The sequence below is a fragment of the Alligator mississippiensis genome, chromosome 5 (genome assembly GCF_030867095.1).
Source record: "Alligator mississippiensis isolate rAllMis1 chromosome 5, rAllMis1, whole genome shotgun sequence".
In the NCBI taxonomy this organism is placed as follows: Eukaryota; Metazoa; Chordata; order Crocodylia; family Alligatoridae; genus Alligator; species Alligator mississippiensis.
Window position 1 is genome coordinate 180,239,853 of NC_081828.1, and position 22,848 is coordinate 180,262,700.

At 42.3% G+C, this 22,848-nt stretch overlaps 1 protein-coding gene across 3 annotated transcripts in view; it reads right to left on the bottom strand.

The window, feature by feature from the left end:
* ITGA8 (integrin subunit alpha 8) overlaps positions 1-22,848 on the bottom strand; it is a 174,737-nt gene that overhangs the window by 116,828 nt on the left and 35,061 nt on the right. For all 3 annotated transcript variants that reach the window (XM_019497862.2, XM_006271243.4, XM_059729045.1), the window contains exons 12-13: positions 16,807-17,012; positions 14,040-14,231 (exon numbers count right to left, since the gene is read on the bottom strand). In XM_019497862.2, the coding sequence (XP_019353407.2) occupies positions 14,040-14,231; positions 16,807-17,012 (398 nt within the window). The remainder of the gene's footprint in view (positions 1-14,039; positions 14,232-16,806; positions 17,013-22,848) is intronic.

Below are 22,848 nucleotides of genomic sequence, written 5' to 3' on the forward strand. Positions count from 1 at the left end.
TATAAAGAAGAGGCCACTGTTCAGTCCAATGAGATATTTACTGGAATGCTCAGCAAGGATAGCGCTATTCCTGTGTTTAGTTTATTGTAATGTAGTAGTTTCACTGCTCTGTTTCACTGTCCAATCCAACGCCTATGGTAACCCAAATGGAAAGCGCCTTTTGATTTTGATGGGAGCTGGTTTGAGGATCTCAAGAGAAGGTTCCAAATGTATGAGTTTTGAAGAGAGAGTTTTGAATGATGTACATTATTTCAGATGTACAATAAGTTATAAGCAAAGGTTAAGTTTTTTTGTGTTTTGTGAGGGAATGGCTGTTAATCATTTCTGTGAAAACTGTGCAAGATGTCCAAATTATCTAATGTCTGGCAACTTTCTTCTCCTAAAAATAGATAGGGCTTGTCTTTATTCAGTGCTTTTTTATTACTACATATGATGTGTCCCTGATGCAAGGGTTACTAGCTGAAAAATAAACATTGAACAAGGCATTTGGAATGTCCAAAGTAAAAAAAAAAAAAAAGAAAAGATCTTAACTAACCATCTGAATCTCTTCCAAATAAAGCCTGAAGAAAAACATTCATGAGCTGGAACAGAAAGCTTCATCTTTACATTTGTTGGGCTTTATTTTCTTTTTTTCACAAATTCAAGTTACTATGACCCTGATTTAAGAAAACAGCTGCCTACGACTCAGACTCCAAATGTCCTTCTCTCCTCTCCCTTTCACCGTTTCATGTTTTCAGGATGAATAGAGACCTTTCTTTTACAGAATTAAGGAAGAGCAGGGTGGTACCTTGCAGGATTAGTAAGTAGTGCCGGGTCGCCACTTTGTCTATACCAGGGGTGCTCAATCTCTGGCCCATGGGCCAAATGCGGCTCATGGAGCTACTGCATCTGGCCTGTGGGGCTCCCCAGGGATCCAAAAAATTGGCAGTGGGGAAACAGTGGCTATTAGTACATAATACTAACTGTCCCCATTCCCCTCCGCCCCCCCATCTGCAAACCCCATTCCTGCATGTTCACTCGGAGCCAAGCTATACCTCCTTCCCCTGTGGGGCTGGGTCATGCCCTCCCCCATTTCTGATTGGGGCAGGGCCATGCTCCCTTCCCTCTGTACATGGGTTGGGGCCAGTCCATTCCCCATTCCCTCCCCATGGAGTCGGGCCAAGCCCCTCTCCTTCTCTGTGAGACTTGGTTGGGGCCTGGCCTTGCCTCCTCTCCCCAGCAGGGTTGAGCCAAACCCCCTTCCTTCTCTGTGGGGCCAGGTTGGGGTCTAACCATGCCCCCTTCCTTCTCCATGGGGCTGGATCAAGCTCCTTTCTCCTGCAGGGCTGTGTTGGGGACAGCCCACCCCCTGCTCCTCTCCACAGTCAGATGGTGCCCACTGTGCCTGCCTGGGTGCTGAAGCAGGAACACTGGCTGGATCTAGCCTGCAGCTGGACCGGGATCTCCCAGTGTGGCCCACTGAGCAAAATGTTTTATCACCTCTAGTCTATACTGTTTCCAAGAGACCCTTCAGCCAGAGCAGGCATTTCCTCTCAGGCAGTAAGGAGTCTGGGAAAGGAGAAATCCTTCAGTTTTCTGCAAAGAGGATTCTGTGTCCCAACTGGCAGCAACCTGAATGGAAATAGTTCTGCCCTATTGCAGCCATGGGATGAATGCAGCCTGGTGAGAACCATGTTGCACAGGGAAAGCCCATCTGCTGAGGTACATGACGGGATCACTAGATAAACAAGCAGCAACAACACATGGTAGAGGAAGGCAAAGTGGGCTTAGAAAAATAAGCTTGCCCTTCTGCCTGACTCCTTAACCACCTGCATGCGTAGGACCTGATGGCACATGTGCAGAAAGGCAGAAACTTTTCATTGCCTGTGCAACCCTGCTGACTGACCCTTCACTCGTGCCACAGAAATAAGCACAAATCCATCTCCAACCTCCTTAGGCAATGCTCATCTTCAGATCAAGATGAACATTTTTATTACTTCCTCATGCCTTCTTTATCATATCTCCTTCTACTCTGTACAAGATCCAGCCTATCACAACTTTGACAGTTATGCATCTTGACAACACAAAGTGGCATGTGTCAAAGTGTTATGTTCTTAGAAAATCCTGCTTTGTTTGACTCTATCCAGAAGTGCCAAATAAAATGGTTGCAATCAGTTGCCTCATCTGATGCTTTGAGGGGTTAAGATGATCAAAAAATAGCAAAAAAATTAGCTATGCATTTTGGAAAAATCATATAGAATTGACACAGTCTCTGCTTAAGACATTAATGGGAGCAAGTTAACCAAAGGTTAAGTCAACCCTCAGCACAATCCTACAGATCAAGATGCAGAGGTAAAAATGTTTGCTTTAAGGCTCTGCCACTTCTGCCACTTCCTAAACCTATATGAGTATTTTGCCAAAAGTTAGGAAATACATATGTGTGTTCTGCCAGTTTAACTGCCTTGTAATGACACAGTATATAGAGCAATTGCAAAGTATTTGGGGATCTTATGAAAATATAGGTGTTAAAAAATGGAAAATATTAAGAGGGAGAAAAACTGAATAACTGAACATCCTCATCATGGATATTTACCAAAGTTCTTGTAAAGAGCCTACAAGTAGAGGCCTGGCCATAAGAAAAGCTGGAGACCTACCCTTTTCAGCCAACCACAGTTAAAAACCTGAGCCCTTATCTAGAGATAACCCTTATCTTTCTCCTGACTCACAAGAGCCTGGCGCTCTTCTCTGAGGGAAAACTTCCTTTTCCTTCCTTCAGGGGTGTAGGTTGTAGCCCCATTAGTCTAAGGACATAGGCAGACAAGGTTCTTTGGGTAAATCTGATATTTTAGTAGGTCTAATAAAATATATCAGATTTACCCAAAGAACCTTGTCTGCCTTTTCCTTCCTTCAGCCTCCTTACAGCAACCCTCTTAACAGTAACAACCACTGGATTGGGCTGATACACTGCTATTTTCTCTCTCGGTTGAAATTAACCCCCTGCCCTGACTTCCTGGTGGTCTGTTGCTGTGTTCTTTTCATTATGATACAAAACCACTCAAAGTGGATCACTAAAGTTCACCACTTTAATGATTCCCATTTTCTGAGATTACATTTATATAGTCAAAATAGGGGTGGGGGGGGTTAGTGAACATGATGAGATCATACGTTCAGTAGATGATAAATATATTTAGATATATATATTCTCCTCCTCCTTATCCTCCACTTACATACTTACACCCTGTCCCTCTTATCCTTAATTAAGCATATGACCGTATCATGTTCATTAACCCCCACACTACCCCCCCCAAAATTGGAAAAGTGTTTCTGAAGATACACTTGTACAGCAGACTTATATATTTTCTCTTTGAGAAAATTATCCAGGAGCACATCTGCAAGGGGCCAGCAGGGGAGTTTATCACAAGTTCATTAGAGGTAGGTCCTGTCAGATCAACCTGGTGGCCTTCTATGACCAGGTCACAAAAGCCTTGGACGCAGGTGTCGCGGGGGGTGTTGTCTTCCTGGACTTTAGGGAGGCCTTCGACACTGTCTCTCACTCCATCCTTATTAGAAAATTAGGCATCTGTGGTGTTGACACCTACAGAGTCAGATGGGTCACAAATTGGCTGGAGGGCCGCACCCAGAGAGTGGTGGTGGACGGGTCATTTTCGACCTTGAGAGATGTGTGCAGTGGGGTTCCCCAGGGCTCGGTCCTCGGGCCTTCACTGTTCAACATCTTCATTGGCGATTTGGATGAGGGGGTGAAAAGCACCTTGTTCAAATTCACGGATGACACTAAGATGTGGGGAGAAGTGAGCACGCTAGAAGAGACGGATAGGCTACAACTAGATCTCAACAAGTTACAGAGGTGGGCAGATGAGAATAGGATGGGTTTCAATATGGACAAGTGCAAGGTGTTGCAGCTGGGGAGGAAGAACCAGCAGCATACCTACCGGCTGGGAACTCCCTTCTCATCAGCACAGAGGCAGAGAAGGATCTTGGAATCACTATTGATTCCAAGATGAACATGGGCCACCAATGTGGGGACGTGGTCAGGAAAGCTAACCGCACCTTGTCGTGCATCATGAGCAGGTCCAAGGAGGTGATCCTCCCCCTCTATGCGACATTGATCAGGACACAGTTGGAGTACTGTGTCCAGTTCTGGGTGTCGCACTTCAGGAGGGATGTGGCCAGCATCAAGAGGGTCCAGAGGAGGGCCACTCGCATGATTAGGGGGCAGCAGGGCAAGCTCTACGAGTGGAGGCTACGGGATCTGAACCTGTTCAGCCCCCACAAGAGAAGGCTGAGAGGGGATCTGGTGGCAACCTATAAACTGGCCAAGGGGGACCAGCAGGCAATGGGAGAGTCCCTGTTCCCCCGAGCACTACTGGGACTAACAAGGAACAATGGCCATAAGTTGACTGAGAGTAGATTCAGGCTAGATATCAGGAGGCGCTACTTCAGCGTCAGGGCAGCTAGGAGCTGGAACCAACTTCTAAGGGAAGTGGTGCTTGCTCCTACCCTGGGGGCCTCCAAAAGGAGGCTAGACAGCCACCTAGCTAGGGTCATTTGACCCCAGCATCCTTTCCTGCCTGTGGCAGGGGGTCGGACTAGATGATCTGCTTAGGTCCCTTCTGACCCTACCAACTATGAAACTATAAAACATTCATTATTAAAAAAATCAGACTTCTACAAAATGATACATTTGAAAATGCAACAATAAAGCAAATGCACGATGACAAGCCAATTATCTGGTATAAACACCTTCACTTTGCTCCGCTGGTTAAGAGACTCTCTTCCCTGCTCTCACTCATACACTAAGCAATTCTCAAAGCAGATGTAGCTTTTCATGGTTTTTTTCATGTATAAATCTCCTGAACTGACTTCATAATATAATCATCACTAGGTTATGATGCAGTGCTTTTACTGGAATACTGCCTGCTGTTTTCCACTGAATGCTAAATCGTTGCTTCTAGATTTAACATTCAGAAACTTTGGAATTGTTGCCTCAAAGAAACTTGAGGTTTTTCTTCCTGCTGTTCTAGTTAACACACTTAGCAGATGGAGCTACTGCAGACCTATGATTAGACTGGATTATTGAATTCTAAGGAAAAAAATTCCTGATTATCACAGACACACCCCTCTTAAAACATTTCCAGAGACAGTTGTTTAATCATGTGTCAGTCTTTAGAGCAACCGCTGGACAAGGGAAGGCTGTAGTTACCATAAAACTGTGTTTGCTACACCTCCCCCTTCCCACCTTCGTCTCTGTGACAATCAGGTTCAACATAAATGTGCCAGCACAAATCAGCAGTAAATTTAAGCAGAATCATTGCTCAAGCTGGGGTAATTTGGAACAGAAATTTGAGCCTCCCAGGCTGCATGAGATTGTCAAGGTTAATAAGGATTACTGCCATAAGTATTCAAACACAGAAACAATATTGTGTAATTGATTTCTGCAATTATAATTTATCAGTGGAGTTTGAATAATGAATAGAAACAGGGAGCTGCTCAAAATCCATTTGCTTTGTTAGAAAAAAAAATGGTTAAATAATTCTGGATGACAAATACACTTGAAGAAATCAGTCTGCTGGAAGATAAGCCATGAAAAGGAAGGAAGCAAAACTGGCTAAATAAATTGTTCATTATAAGCTATTTGCTCAGCTATGAGGAGCAGTCAAATGACTGAGTATGCATTGTAATGTGAAGGTAGAAACCATGCAGATGCAAAATGCTCAAGTTGTACAGTGATAGATGAACCAGTTGGATGCACAGCACTACTACCCTCAATAATCCTGAGTGCTCAACAGGGATCAACCTTGAACAGCTGCCCAGAAGCAAAGGAAAACAAATTAATTTTCTGTTAAACACGCTTATGAATTTCTCTTGATTCTGTCAAAACTGAGTTACTCTTTTAAAAAAAAGAAATATACCATAATTCAGACCTAGGGTGAAACCTCATCGCTGTCCTTCCATCTTTATCACACACGAAATGTCAGAACAGATTAAGGGCGGAGGCATAAAAGCCCATTTTTAGTCAGCTCTCCCCCTGAGAACCCTCTCATACATTCTAGTACAGAGGTTGAGAGAGGGAAAAGGACCCAAGGTCAGGATGTTTGTGCTGAGGCAGGGCTCTGCATGGGGTACAGTAGGGATTCTTGGCAGTGCCACAAGTCACAGAGTACTGCTCCAAGGAGGCTGCTATAACTGACACCCCTGACACATTACAGCTATGGAGCAATTCATGTTAATTGCAACATAAATAGTAACAGTGCTACAGGTTCAGCTGATTAATGGCACTGTAAGATGGCAAACCAGCCACAAAGTTATTCCACAAAGAAGTGGAACATTTTTGTAGCTCATTTGTATTGTGCCATGTCAACATGTACCATCTCCATGCTGATGCTGGAAATCAACTAATTGTCAGTATCAGCATATGAATGAGCTGCAGGAAGCAGAGCTTCTAAATAGAAAAACACTGATTATAATGTAAAGGGTAGGGGGCAGGAAAGAAGGGTACTGCAGGGAGACCCTATACTTATAAACAAATGGCACTACTATGGGCATAAGTATGACTTCTCAATATACCAATATATTTATAGACTTTAAAGACACTGTGTGTGTGTGTGTGTGTGTGTGTGTGTGTGTGTGTGTGTGTGTGTGTGTGTAAGATCAGGTGTCAGCATCAGGGCTGGGACAGCCATAGTTCCAGTGTTGAAAATCAGCTGCTGGGAAAATGAATTGCAGGGGGAGCTGAGGGGCTCCGAACACAGGAGATCTAGCAACAGGGCCGGCCCGTCCTATCCTCCGGAACCTGTTGCCATGGGGGGCCCCACAGCCAAGGGGTTCCCTGCGGCCATGAACACTCCACGTTGCCACCGGATTCATATCCAGTTGCTTGCCCCTGCCTTCTTCATGTCAGAGGACCCCAAAATTATATCTTGCAGGGGGCCCCAAAAAATGATGGGCTGCCCTTGTTTGGCAACCTTTGAGCCTAAAAGCCTTTCTTGCCTTGTCTAAAGCCCCTGGGAGTAGGAAGAGGCTCCCCGATCCCGGGATCCCAGTTCCCCAGGACTTCTAACAGCCATGCATGCAACTGGGCTGATAATCAGCTGATTATCAGACTCAGCCCTGACAGCCCAGAGTCTTGAACCCACCTAGGATTGCTAGGGCCAGTCTGACAATCAGCTGATTGTTGGGCCTTGCCCCAGTAGTTCTTAATCTGGAATCTGAGGAGGTCTGGGGTCAGTCCTGGGTCTGGGACAGAACCAGCCCTGGCTTGATCTGCTGCATCAGGTTGGGGGAAGCTCAGCAGGGGTTCAGTTGGGATCTGAGGAATTTTATGCCAGATCCTAACATTGCATCTCCTGCCATGCCAGGAAGGATCTATTGTAGACGATGGATCTAGTGGTGTTCTTAGGGTGAAAGCTGTTGGATGGCGGTAGTGGTCGTTTGGCTTCTGATACAATCTGCTGGTGATGTGGCCGTTGCAAGTTTTCACAGTGGTGTCTAAGAAATGAATTACCAGAGTCAGTTTGACAGAGGGGTAGAATTTGTCAAAGTCACAGTAGAATTTCTCTAGAGATTCCTTCCTGTGTGTCCAAAAAATGAAGATGTCAGTATACTTTAGGTATATCAAGAGGATGAGAGGGCAGCTGTGAAGGAAGCAGACTTTAAAGTCTGTATATTGGCATATTGTCTATAAATATACAGTCTATAAATATAAAGTCTTGAAAGTCTATAAATATATTGGTATATTGAGAAGGCATACTTATGCCCATAGTAGTGCCATTTGTTTATAAGTATAGGGTCTCCCTGCAGTACCCTTCTTTCCTGCCCCCTACCCTTTACATTATAATCAGTGTTTTTCTATTTAGAAGCTCTGCTTCCTGCAGCCCATTCATAGCATCTGATGAAGTAAGTCTTCTGCATGACAGCACTTATGCATCTCTGATTGGCTAGTCTATAATGCGAAAATCTACCCTGACTTCTGCCTGACTTCAGGCGAACTATCTCTTTCTGCTCTTAAAGCTGTTTAGACTTCTAGGCTTTGAGTTTTGGGCCACACAATTTCACCCATAGTTCCTTCAGGACTCTCTTCTCTACAGTTCTCTTCTATATTTAATTTTATTTTCAATTAAACTTTTGCTGTTTTTTCTTATTTAATAGCAGATATTCCCTGATATTCCAACCCAGCCCAGCTCCATCCCCTATACCCACTCCTCAACTACACTGTTTTAAATATAGAGTAGCAATACTGAATGAAGCCAATATATACTAAGCTTAGAATTTGTCTCTACATCACCCAGACAAAAACACAGCAAAAAAAGGTGGCTAATAAGGACCATTATAAGGAAGTTTCTATCTGTTTGTTTCACCCAGTTTCAATCTGTTCTGCTTTCCCCACCTGACAGCATGGAGCTGTCCAGTCAGATCTCTCTAGCTGTGTGTAGATGAAATGAGAGGCATATGTGCACAGCACTTTAAAGCGGGCTAAATGCTTTTGCACCGCTTTAATGGTGTCAGTGTTTGCACGCCTCAGCAGTGTATTGCACATTAATTCCAGCTGCTGTAGGAAATACGGTGGCATAATACACCTTAAATGGCTTGGGGTGCATGTCTTTCTTTGTCTTTCTTCCCCTTACAAAAAAGTATCCTAAATATTTGTCCTACACAAATTTGCATGTACCAATAAATGAGTTTTTGTTTTGTTTTAAGCATATGCTTCCTTTAATCTTTGTCTTTTCTGCAAAGAAAATTAACTTTTCCTGATGTTATATGAGGAATATTTAAAAGTTATGGCTGAGATGTAATGTAGGGATTTTAACCACAAGCAGTCTTCACTAATAGATCCTGGGTGACTGAGTAGTTAAGGCATCTCAGAGTTGTTCCAGAGGCATGAGTGCAATCCTTACTCTGGATTTATTTTTCATTCCTTTACGTGTTACTGGTTAGAAGAACAGGTACTTCTTAACCACACTACACTACTGTCAACCTTTCACCTCCTCCTCCATGAATTGGCAGAACCCTCCCGTGAAGGGTTTTGCTTTAGCCAAACACCATTACCCATTACACAAAAATACTGGCAGTGCTTAAAGTGGTCTCTAAAGCAGTGTGTATATGGGAAGAGGAGGAGGAATTTTATCATCACTCCTACATCTGCCCACATTCCTTCTGGCCCCTTTACTTCCCTATTATTTAAGATAACGTGTCTGTTCCACACCTCCTCAATCTCACCCATGCTCCTCTTATAGTTCATGGGATTCTCCACTGCCCTTTTACTAAGGCATTCAAGGGGGCTGTAGCTGGGTCCTCTTTCTCTTTCCAGGCCACTGCTACAGGGATAGAGAGATAGAGAAGAGAGTCAGGAGTGCAGCAGTCTCAAGTATTAGACTTTTTCTGCTCCTCCACTCTTATCTTCCCTCCTGTGAAAGCACTGTTGATGCCTAAGCTTATGTCTACATTATGCTCCTAGTGGGTCTTCAAAGGAACACCCATGAACATACCCTGACTGGCTCTCATTTGCCAAAGCAAGAAATGTGGCAGTGACACTGCTCTAACAGCATTCTCCCACAGGTGCTCAATGCCTCAGTCTCTAGTGTGCGTGAGAGTCACCTCATCACAGGTTTTCTGGATTTGGTATGTACAGTTAGGAATGACTGGGTGGGAAACATTTGGTGGCATTGCTCCTTGAACACATAAGAAGCGTGGTGTAGACATGCTCGGAGCAGACAGATGAAACTCTATGGCAGGGCTTCTGTTCCCCAAAAGGCAGATAATTAAAAACCTCAGACAGCTAGAAGTATGACACACTCCACTCAGTGACACACCTAACTTTTCAGAAATTGTTCCCCAGGTCAGTGACTCACTGTGACCTGACATACTTTAAGCACTTCCAATTCCATCCTCTTTCCCCTTGTCCTTCTACTCCCTATCAGGACTTTTGATTACAGAGTGGAAAAGAGCTGTATGATAGAAAAAGTTGCTGACTGGGTAAGGTATTTATCCCAGCCATCTTCTTCCATTTTAGTTCCTTTCCCTCTTTCTCCCAGAAAGGTACTCCATTGCAGTGGAAAATTAGGTACATATAAAAATAGCACAGGAAGGGACCTCATGAGGTTATCTAATCCAGCTGCCCGCTCAAGGCAGGATCATTCCAGTCAAGTGTCCGTCTAACCTGGTCTTGAAAATATTCAGGGATGGAGATTCTACAACCATTCTAGGTAACCTGTTATTGTCATATATCACAACACTGTTGGTCTTTCTAAACTGAGGGGATAGCAGTTGAGCTGGTTTCTTAATTAACAATTATTTTTGCTCCATCTCTTCCTGGCTGGTGACACTATCAGTCCAGATGTCTGACTGAAGGGCCAAGGAAGACACTGGCCATGGTAAACACAGCTACTGGAAGACAATTTTCTTAAAACTGCTCACCCATATAACAAAACCAACTCAATCCCAAATAATCACATGGTAAAAACACCTTGCAAAGAGCAGGCCAGGAGGGGCACAAACCCTAAAATGACAGGAAATATCTAAAGAAATATTTTTAATGAATTGCTGTCAGCAGCTCATGCATGAGATGTCCTGGGGAAGATTCAATGTATGCTGCCTAACCTGCTTTTGAATCATCTAGGTATTTTCTATTCAATGTATATTCTTCTTGTTTCCATAGGCTGTTTAAAGAAGACCTGAAGAAATACTTGAAAGCCTTTTTTTTTTGGTTTTCTTGGGGAGTGTGCATGTGTTTTAACCCTAGAAATGGCAGGAATGTAATAGTCCCATGACATCTACATGGAGCACATCACGGGCCACTGCCAGTACGTCAACACCACCAGACCAACCACCACCGGACCGGACCCAGAGGGGACTGCCTGAACCTCCCTCTGCACTTGACGGACTTCACTTCAACAAGAATCTTCAGCAACGGACCACCCCGCTCCACCCAAAGAGGACCCCTGCAATGAGACTCCATATGGACTGAGAAATTTTTCTTCAACCTACTGCCTCTACCATTGTGAACCATTGTACGGCTTTGTGTGCATCTATCTTCTTTCTCTCTCAGCGTCATTAACCACCTTCCTCTCCTTCCCCCATCTCTCTCCCCCACCCCCAGGCTTAGTTGGCTAACATTGTATTTTCTGTAACATAGTTGCATTCCTTTCCTCACCCCCATCCCTCTTATGTTAGTCCCTCACTCGGACAATCTGTATTTCCCTACTGGCTTTGTCATCTTTTTGGATTCATACCCCTTAATACGTACTAATAAAATTTAATCTGTTCTTCCCCAATTTTGCTGGAGGGTCTCTTGGATGTTTTGGAGAATGCTCATGGTGCTGGGACTTAAATTACAACCTTATTTGTCCCCAAAGAGCTCATTAGTCACTGCAGATGAATGAGTGTTAACCAAACATAAATAAAAATTGGAACAATGACAAACTATTCTTTCCATTCTCAGTTACTCAGCTTTCCCTCACTCGAGTCATCATTTTTTAACTTAAATGACCATGAAACTTATAAAAAATTCTCAGGGAACTAATTTTGCTAGCTGATAATGAAGGCAATATAAGAAAAATAACTTTATAGCAGGTCTTCAAATGTAAACTGCTAGTACAGGCAGAAGGCAGGGCAGGGTGGCACCATAAATGTGTTAAGAGGCATGAACTTTTGTAGGCTACAGTCTACTTCAGATGTTTTTGGCTGCCTGCAGATGTGGGGAACAAAACTGAACAAAACCCCTCCAGCACTTTATTTTAAACTCAGCATGCTCCTGCACCAAGCCCACCACATGCCCAGAAGAGGCAGGGCATTAGTTGCACCTGACTTTCCCAACCTCTGTAGTAGGGTATACACCATGGGTGGTCAAAATGGAGGATCTAGCCAGCAGCCAGACTACATTTCCCAGAAGCCCCCGCCCACATCACTGTGGCCAGTTTCCATGGAGACCTCAGGAGTGGTGGGCCCATGACAGCACAGGGCCAGAGTTTCCATGGAGACCAGCCCCAGCAGTGCTGGTACACAGCTGGGTGGGGAGCTGCTCTGGGGGTGGGGCTCAGATCTAGTGGCAGTAGCAGCATGGTCTGGAGCTGGGGCAAGCTGTAATCCATGAGATAGGGGACAGACCCCAGAACAGACCTCCCTCTCCTGCCTTCTCACCTTCCCATCCTGAGACAACCTTCACTTGAACACTTATACAGTGAGGGCTAATTTGTCATACTATTGGAGCACTCTACAGCTATACTCTCCTGGTCGGGCACAGCTTTAGAGCGCTTTAAAGGGGCAGATTGCATGGCAAATTTAATTTCTATCTTCACCTTAAGGATATTGATACAAGCTGTTATGATACAACTGTTATATTTGCATGATGCTGTAGCCACGCAAATGTAGCAAAAACTGCTCTAACTTTAATCCTGCTTCCTTCAGAGTCAAAGTTAGGGTAATTTAGATAACCTGCATCACTGAAGAATCACACAGGTGTAACTGGTGCACAGTAATTGCTGATGTCCCTTCCTCAGCAGCAGCTCCCCAACCCCTGTGAGGTATTCCCTGATTTCTTCTATCACATAATTAGCAAAAGATCTTTAAGTAATTCTGTTTTGTGATTTGTCCCTTTTTAACTTTTGAAGTAGCTAAAATGTACATTTGTCCGTACCCTTTGAGAGCATTACTACAGTAAGTCACATTACCAAGACATGTATACTGAGTATGTTACAAATTTTACTGGGTTGTTCAGTCCTGACAAGGAGGGGTAATATATTTTTGCATATACCTGACCCCAGAAGAAAGAGTGAAAGGAATCTAATTAAAATGATGTTGTAAATTTAGGTTAGGGACAGAAATTATACATGAAGCAGTATAAGTGACTGGAAGCCAGTTCAAATCTGTAACACAACAGAAGCTCAGTGCACATAAACTACTTTCAAAATGGCCAAAACTGGTTTAAGATAAACCTGGATGGATATAGTATCAGACTTAGCTGATTTAAATTAAATCAGTTTACTGAACTTCTGTCCCAAATCCCCTCCAGATTCAAGTTAACTCACAGTCCCACAGCATCCCAGGAGGTTTTGCACCTCTCCCACAAGCTCCCCCTTACAGGGTGGGTGTGCTATCCTAGGCCCAAGCTGTCTGCTCCAGCTGAAAAGGGAGGCATGTTCTAGCGAGCCCGGCTTCCAGCTTGGGCCACTGCAGGCATGTGGCTGCTTTTCTGGAATTAAAAGTGAATGTCTGTTCACTTGCTTATCAGTTCAATCTATGCAGCTTAGACTAACCAGCGAAGATTGAATTGATTCAGCCTCAGGCTTTTTGATTAAGTGTACTTAGCTTTAGGCAGCATATGCTGTTGAAATGCTGCTCCAAACTGGAAAGATTCCAGTAAATAAATTAATTAAAGTATAAACAAAAATAAAAGCTTGCAAGAATTGTGCAATCTTGATAAATAAAACTAGCCTCAGTGAACTATTTATTCATTGTTAATGAAAAATTAAAAACAAACTAAAAGAGAAGTCTACAGGGATGAGTGCAAATAAGGGCATGAAAGACCTAAATTAAAATTTGTGACTCGATATGTGACTGCATTGTCTCTGCTTTTTGTAATGAAAACAAAACAATTAGGAATCTATATACTTCAGCATCTTTTCTGAAAACAATGGTTCAAGGAAATAACTAGCAATACAATCAAGTCAGTGTCATCTCTTTTAACATGACATGGTTTCAATTAAGAAAAAAAAAAGTTAGGATGAAGAAGGCCTTACAAGCTAAATAAAACCATGTATTCAGATTTTGAGTGGGCAAAAGGGTTAAGCTTTTTGTTGTAAATGTAACATGTGTTATGTTAAAGTAACAATTTAAGTCCTTCTTGCATTTCTGATGATCTCTCTTGCCAGGAAAAGGAGTATTTGTTTTGTCTGACTTTAAATTCTCAGGAAAGCAATGCTAGAACTACACAAAAAAACTGTCTATTCTTTAGTTTGACCTCTGCCTTCCAAAAGGAATAGCTTAGGCATGATGCATTTTCCAGAGAATAGAGGTATGAAATTCCCTTTCTTATGGAAAAATCTTACCTGGGTAATCATTCTTGTCTACATCTGAGTCTCCTCTTAGGGTAAAGCCAAATCCCGCAGGCATGGACTGTGAGGCCCAGAATCCACTTAGAACCTGGGAAGGCTTAGCATTTAACCCATTACTGTGTCCATTGTAGACAAGTACTTTGCCTCCCCTGTCTTCTCCAGCAAATGGTGCACCGATTGCAATGTCTGCAATTGAGAAAGAAAGCCAACTAAATACAACAAAAGGCTAAACTAATTCCTATGGAATGATACAACCCACAGGCCCATATTATGCATTAAGAGCTGAGGTTTAATTGTTTTTCTTTTTGGTACTATATCTACCAATATGTAAAAACAAAAGTGTTAGATACCTCTTTAACATTTCAAACTTTGAGACCTTTGGATTGTAAAAAGTTTATTTTCAAATGTCAAGGTGCTCACATCGCAGTAGACAGACAATCCATACCCTATTTTTTAACTCAGAGGGGCGGGGGGAAGATGGGGGAGTTCCATGTTTTCAGGGCAATTCATTAAAATGTAATAAACCGAGACCAAATTAATTGCTAATGTAACAATAATCTATTTCAGCAAGCACTGTGAGATGTTCCCTGATTTCTTCTATCACATAATTAACAGAAGAACTTTAAGTAATTCTGTTTTGTGATTTGTCCCTTTTCCAAAAAAAATAAAAATAAAAATCCATGAATGCATTGTTGAACAGCCACCACTGTAGCATGCAGAAGAAAAAACTGGTACACAGTGAAACAATACTATCAGATTGGTTTCGTTTGGTGATAAGTAAAACACCTTACAATGAAAAGGAAAATACTTCCATTGTTTCCATCACCAACAATAAAATACAAGCAGATAGAAAATAAAGCTGTTGAGGAGGATCCTGGAAAGGAGAAAAATGTAAAATAAGAGGAAGTCCCACAGGGAACACACAGCTATAATTCACTCAAAGGCTCCCTGGCTATCACAAACTATAAGAATAAGATGGAACAGTTCATGAAAATAGCAGATCTCTGAAAGTGAGTTTATACTACTAATTGCTCTGGGGCCATGTGTTGTTTATAATTTTTGCTTGTTATATATTGCAAACTCTCCCTTGCTAATGGTTAGCCACAAAAATCAACCAACAGCCAAGATAACTAAGTAAACTATCTGAATTTACCTGCCAAAAGAAAGGGGCCAAGGTTATAAAATTCTTTAGTGACTTTTGATGCCCAATTCAAATTGCTTTTAAGGGACCTTATATTCCAAATACCAGCCCTCTAACAATCAGCCTTTTTTCTATGTTTCAAGCTGGGACCCAAAAGTCAGGAATCTATTTTAAAAACCTTAGCCAGCATGTGGAGGAAATAATGTACAATAGCTGGGACAAAGGGGGAAAGGGAGGGGGGGGGGGTGTGCAAATGTTGAAGGCTTTAAGGCACCCAAAATGAAAATAGGCACCACAAAGAAATGTTTATTTTCTTCAATGTGTTTCTTCAACCTACCAAAAAAACATAAATACCCAGGCTTTTTTTGAAAAACATTTTAAGGATCATGGGGCAGAATGAGAGTGGGTGCAGGGGTAGGGATGCACCCCCCTTTCAGTCAACACAACATGGGAGCAGCAGCCTAGGACTTTTTTTGAAGTCCCTGAATTGGATAAGATTTCCCCCCTTGTTTCCCCTCCATGCTCAGTAACACCTCTCCTCCCCTCCCCTCCCCTCCCCTCCTCTACCCACCACTGCTACTATCTCCAGGTGCCCCAAGGCCATTCCTGCCCACTCCAACCAGGTACTGCAGGAAGCCCGGATCAGCTTGGAACAGGAGCAGAAGCAGACAAGTTCCCCCTGTGTGCCCAGTCCTTGTGGGTGTTCTCTGCCAGCCCAGGAGCAAGCATGGAGGAAGGGAACCTGCCTACTAATGGTGTTGCCATCTCCAGCTGAGCCTGGCTCCACATGCAGCCTGACTGGAATGGGACACAAGCAGCTTCGGAGCCTCCTTCCCTGGGTCAACCAAGAACAGTGAGGACATCAGCAGCAGTCAGGGGAGGGAGCAAATAGTAGGGAATGGGGTGGGAAATGCCACTGTTCACAAAGGGCACAAAGAGGAAGGGAGAGGGTAGGGATGATTGTTATATGACAGACTTCCACAGCCGAGTCTACTCTCAGAGGAAGGAAGGAGACAGAGCAAGGGGTGTAGTCACCCCTGTAGTGCTGGTCGCTACTCCAGTACTGAGCTCACTGCGATGAGCAGCCACTTGCAGACAGCTGAGTAGGTGGAAGGGGGCTGGGAACTGGAGCTGGAGCCCCACACAGTGGGGCAGGAGTCGCCCAGCTGCAGCTTCTCCCTGCCTGCCTGGGCACGTGATGCCCAGCATGCATCCCCACAGCCACTGCCCTTCCCCACACTATCTGCTGCCTGGAGTGACACAGCAGAGGCAGGAAGAGGAGGAAAAGGAGCTGCTGGAGGCAGGGGGAGCCAAGCAGTACCTGAGCAGCTACAGTACTGAATTCAGCTGGATGTGATTTGCAAAGGTGAACCTTTAATTTTCCTTTCATGACTGAAAGATGCTCATCACTTTCAATAGTAGATGTTTGTGTTAAGAAGTGGATGTGTTGTAGAAAAACAAACCTGTAGCTGTATATTATTTATTTGGCTTTTTCTCCAAGTAGCCTTTCTTCTGTTCTCAGAAAGGACTGTAAAAAAGGAGTCTCCGGATGCAATCTATTACTGAATTTAGTACATAGGCAATTTGTTTGCAACAATATATAATATAGAGAGAAGTTACCATTATAGCCATCCTGATTGAGATCTCCGAGATGAGCAATGGCACTGCCAAATCTACCAAACATGTCGGTGCCTGACAATATCTGTGCATCTTGGAAGTAGAAGGCACTTTCCTGCAGGTACAGGTAAACTTGCCCTACTTCCTTAGGCTTACTTTCAAATTCCCGCTCCATAAATAGAGGGGCCCCAACTAAGATGTCATCTAAACTGGAGAAATAAAACCAAAATCAATGTCAATGGAAAATTCAGAAAATGTTCAGTTATCAATACGAAGAACTACTACAGTGAGAACACTGAAAAGCCAAAAATACCAGTTAGCATTAGTACATAGTCAACAGGGATTTTACTAAATTATAGCCATAGAATTTGGCTTATTGACACTCAGACAGGTCCTAAAAACACTGCCAATGAGACAAATTACTATATTTTCTGATGTATAAATTACCTTCTCCCCAAAGATAACCTTGTGGGGAAAAAATAATATAAAGTTCATTACATTCTAAACAACTTATTACAATTATTTCAATTATTTTTCATTAGATAGCTTTATTGAAGAAGATGCCTTAATTTTAGACATGCTAGACATTTTAGACATTCTTTTTTGGGAAAATTGTTTTATCCGCTAAAAATACAGAACATTATACAATATAGCCTGCATATTTTTCAAGTACAAAGAAGCTTATGATGAATAGAACAAAAATAACAAGCTTTAGAAGCAGACTAACTTTTGTGAAGCTAGAGGAGCAACTAATGTACAATCAGTGATAGAAATCATGAAACTGGGAGACTGAGGCCTCAGTCCAGAATACATACTCTGGCACATGTTTTTTCTTTGAATGATATGCTTTTTTGGATGAAGTTCTCAGAGGAAAGAATCCAGAATCAATACAAAGGAAGATACCAACTGAAATGCCTTCCCTATCTTACTGCTCTAAATACAAAAAGTATGGCTATGATATTTTAATATAACCAACAAAAAGATTGCCTACTTAAAAATGGAAAACAAAAGTGAGTATGATTCTGGGAGAATTGAGAGCAACAGAACAAGCCTCACAATATGCAAATCAAAGATATACAACATTCATATCAAATGAGGATATGAAACCTGATCCAAAGTTCACAAAAGTGGGCTTGCCAAGGAACTTTTAGTGGATAGCAGATGAGGCTTGTGATATGAAAAATCTTGGTTACTGTAAAGGATTACTACTTGACTCTAATATACTTAATTTTGGTGAAGCTTGTATTTTCTTGTCCTAATTCAATTGACAGCAAAACTTTTTCTACCTTGAACCTGAAATGATCTCTCAAAAGCCTTAACAGCAAGCAATGAAACTGGCAAACCCATACTACATATTCTTTTTAAGTATAATGGAAAAATCCAATTGATTTTAACAGGCAATAAAACCAATAGTTGTATAGAAAGGCAATACAGATCTATAATCTCTTCTGCAGGTATAGAAGAATCCTATAGATTTGTTTAATTTTATAAACTGCTTCACAAACTGTACAGGAATGTTATTTTTTATTAAATTCTATCGCATTTTGCTGCAAGGGAAAGAATAATTTAAAATGTAAAATAATTTTAAATGTAGTTCTTCATTTTCAAAAGTCAGTTACCATCCCTTGGTGCAGACATCTTACAAAAAAGAAAAAAGCAGATGCTGAATGAGAATTTAAAATGTGTTTTTCTTTCCATGTTAAACATCAAAAAAATCTCTCTCTATTTATGGAAGATGTTAACTTTCTGAACAGAAAGTTACCCAAAGTCTTTGACATGCAACAGATGCTGTCAAAAGAGAAAATGTTATTCAGATAACATCAGTGCTTTATTTTACAAACTGATCTCATTATTTACCATTATAGCATGCTTTGCATATTAACTTTACTAGAGAATCACAGAACAGTAGGGCTGGAAGGAATCTCAGGAGGTCATCTAATATAAGTCCCTGTTCAAGACAGGATAGTCTCTGATTAAAAACCATCCCAGTCAAGTGTTTGTCTAACCTGTTCTTAAAAATGTTCAAGGATGGAGATTCCACAACTTCTGAGTTGCATGTTCCAATACTTAGCCACCCTTGTATTGAGAAAGCTCTTCTTAATATCCAATCTAAACAATTTAAAGACCACCTTCTCTTTCTGTCCTTTACAGACGTAAAGAATAATCGATGTTCACCCTCTATATAACTACTCTCCAGGCATTTGAAGACTACTATTGAATCCCTCCTCAGTTTTCTCTTCTCCAAACTAAATAGTTCTACTTCTTCGAGTCTGTCCTTAAAGTTTTAAGTCCTTGCTCCAAAAGATCTTAAAATCTGTATAGAAAAGGGAAACAAACAGGGAGGACAATTAAGTATTTTACAAATGGGAAGTCAAGGAAAAGAGGCTGAAAAACAGGCTTTTAAGGTATTTAGGAAATGAAAGCTTCAGAACCTCGCTTGTGAGATTTACAACAACACTAACAAATCAATGGGATTAGGTGGGTACCTAAAATACCTTGGAAAAACTGATTCCCAGGGACTTGCCAATTAATACACCAGAAACCAACACTGAGGTCAGGAATTAAGTTTAGATTACCTAAGTTTCAGTCTAGTGCCTTAACCGCAAGACAACCCCTTTTACACAAGTGCTTTAAGTGTAAAAGTTAGTCATCCTGTGACCCTTACTCTGTTCATGAATACCCATTGGCACTAGTAAAATCCTACCCTTACAATGTTAGTTGTTAGGGAACAGCAAACTGTTTATATGGGAAAAAAATAGAATCCTAGAAAATTACGGTTGGAAGAGACCTCAGGAGGTCATCTGGTCCAACCCCCTGCTCAAGGCAGGATCATCCCCAACGAGAACATCCTAGCTAAAGCTTCATATAGCCGGGTCTTAAGAACCTCCAAGGATGGAGATACAACAACCTCTCTGGCAACCTGTTCCAGTGTTTTACTACCCTCCAAGTGACAAAAATCTTCCTAATAGCTAACCTAATGTTCCCTTGCTGCAGCTTGAGACCATTGCTCCTTGTTCTGTCATCTGTCACCACTAAGAACAGTCTAGCTTCACCCTCCTTCGAACACCCCTTCAGGTAGTTGAAGGCTTCTATCAAGTCCCCTCTGTCTCTTCTTTTCTAGACTAAATGAGCCCAGTTCCCTCAGCCTTTCCTCAGAAGTCACATCTCCCAGGCCCCTCACCATTTTTGTTGCCCTCTGCTGGACTCTCTCCAATTTGTCCACATCCTTTCTGTAGTTGGAGGCCCAAAACTGAACACAGTACTCCAGATGTGGCCTCATCAGTGCTGAATAGAGGGAAAGAATCACTTCCCTCGACCTGCTGGCAACACTCCTACCAATGCAGCCCAGTATGCAGTTGGCCTTCTTTGCAACATGGGCACAGTGTTGGCTCATATTCAGCTTATTGTCTGCTGTAATCCCTAGGTCCTTTTCTGCAGAGCTGCTGCCCAGCCAGTCATCCCCCAGCCTGCACTGATGCATAAGATTGTTTCTTCCTAAATGCCAGACTTTGAACTTGTCTTTGTTGAACCTCATGAGATTTCTTTTAGCCCAATCCTCCAATTTGTCTAAGTCACTCTGAATCCTAGCTCTACCCTCCAGCATATTGACTACTCCCTCCAGCTTGGTGTCATCTGCAAACCTTCTGAGGGTGAACTCATTGCCATCTTCCAGATCGTTGATGAAGGCATTAAACAAAACCAGCCCCAGGAATGACCCCTGGGGCACTCCACTCGATACCAGCTGCCAACTAGACATTGATTACTATCCTCTGAGCCTGATGCTCCAGCCAGTTTTCTATCAACCTTACAATCCATTCACCCAGCCCATACTTCCTTAGCTTGCCTGCCAGAATGTTGTGGGAGATTGTATCAAATGCCTTGCTATATTCAAGGTATATCGCACCTACTGGTCTCCCTGCATCCACAGAGCCAGTCACCTTACCAAAGTTTTTAGAAATGGGTTCCTTGAGGATCTGTTCCATAATTTTTCCAGGAAATCAGGTGAGGCTGACTGGTCTGTAGTTCCCTGGATCCTCCTTTGTCTCTTTCTTAAATATGGGCACTATGTTTGCCTTTTTCCAATCAGCCAAAACCTCTCCTAATCACCATGATTTTTCAAAGGGGATGGCCAGTGGCTCTGCAATCTTATCAGCCAACTCCCTCAGCACCCTCAGGTGCATCCCATCTGGCCCCATGGACTTGCATATGTCCAGCTTTTCTAAATAGTCCCTAACCTGTTCTTTTGCCACTGTTGGCTGCTCACCTCCTCCCCAAACTGTGCTGCCTGGTGCAGTAGTCTGGGAGAAGACCTTACCTGTGAAGACTGAGGCAAAAATGGCATTAAGTACTTTAGCCTTTTCTGCATCCTCTGTCACAAGGTTGTCTCCCCCATTCAGTAAGGGACCCACACTTTCCCTGATCCTCCTTTTGCTACTGACATACTTGTAGAAACCCTTGTTACTTTTCATGTTCCTTGCTAGCTGCAACTCCAGTAGCGCTTTGGCCCTCCTGATTTCATCCCTGCATGACTGAGAATACTCTTATACTCCTCCCTATTTATTTGTCCAAGTTTTCACTCCTTATAAGCTTCCTTTTTTGTGACTTAGTTTACTGAAAATTTCCCTGCTAAGCCAAGCTGGTCTTCTGCCACACTTGTATATCTTTCTGCACATTGGGATGGTTTGTTGCTACACTCTCAGTGAGGCTACTTTAAAGTATAGCCAGCTGTCTTGGACTCTTTCTCTTCTTCAGACTGGTTTCCCATAGAATCCTGTCCATGAGTTCCCTGAAACATGTAAGGGCACTGCGTACAACATGCAGTCCATGGAAAAGGGGCTCATTGGGCTTCTTATTGTCTTTGCATTCTCCTGGGTCTGGGCTGCTAAGTGTGGGGGCAGAGCAATCACACAAATTATTGCAGCCTGTCCTTTGTTGCCCACAGTCAACAAAGCAACCTGGAATCCCCTGAGCACTCAGCTTTCCTGTCTTCATGTCCCTGACATATGTTTCCTGCCAAGACCTAGCCCCCAATTTACCTGTCATCTTTTATGATCTTTGTTTACTTTTTACTTGCATTTCTCTCAAAGTGCAAAATAAAAAGCAGTGAAACCTGGTTTGGTTTGCTTTATTATTTGGTTAATTTTCCAGGATATTGCCTTCTAATGTCTAAAGTCTAATGCATACTGTAGGTGAATCATTTATTTGGCTGTGTGATTGACATTATCCTTCTTAGTTATGGAAGCTTTTCAGTCACTGTTAGGTTTTGCACAAGTTGCAATTTTACAAACTATGGATGCCAAACTAAGTTCAAGCTGACATTATGCCTTTTAAAAGGCATCAGGAGTAAAAAAAAGCACAATGCTTACTAATAGCAGCATATACTCATATCTGTAGCTCAATATGTGGTGGTACGTTAATCAGTTTCAATTAGATTTATTTCAGCCCTACACCATCATGTTGTAGTTAACATAAATCAAAGTGTTTGTTTGTTCCATCACATAAAGGTTTCTATAGCCATTACTGCTTCCTTACTAATCAAAAAGCGGTATAAAGCACAAGCTGACCACCTGCTGGAATTTTATTCAATTCCTTTGTACCCTGCTGAGTAATAAACAGCAGGAGTATGGGAAGTGTCAACAGGTCGAAGTGTAACTATGTGGAGCTTTTGTATAGTACAAAGAAAGACTGGTAAACATTTTATTTTACTGTTTTTATTGGACACATGAGTTTTGGCTTAAAATGAAAAAACTCTTCCTTCTCCTAACTAAGAATGTTGTCCATACATTTATTACAAAATGGAAGTTGTTACTTGATCTTTTTCTAAGAGTGTTGGGCAATTTAGGGCAGACTAAAAAAAAAATACATTTTTCCTTGTTCCCTGCCATGTCTGTGAAACACTTGCAGACTTCAATATGAAAGATTTCACCCAACTGTTTAGGTTCAAAGTTGCCTTCTTAGCTTGTTTTGAAAACAAAAGGGTCTATCCTGGAAATTTAAAATAAAAGTGATGACCCTATTCATCTTTTCAGCTGGATAAAAAACTAG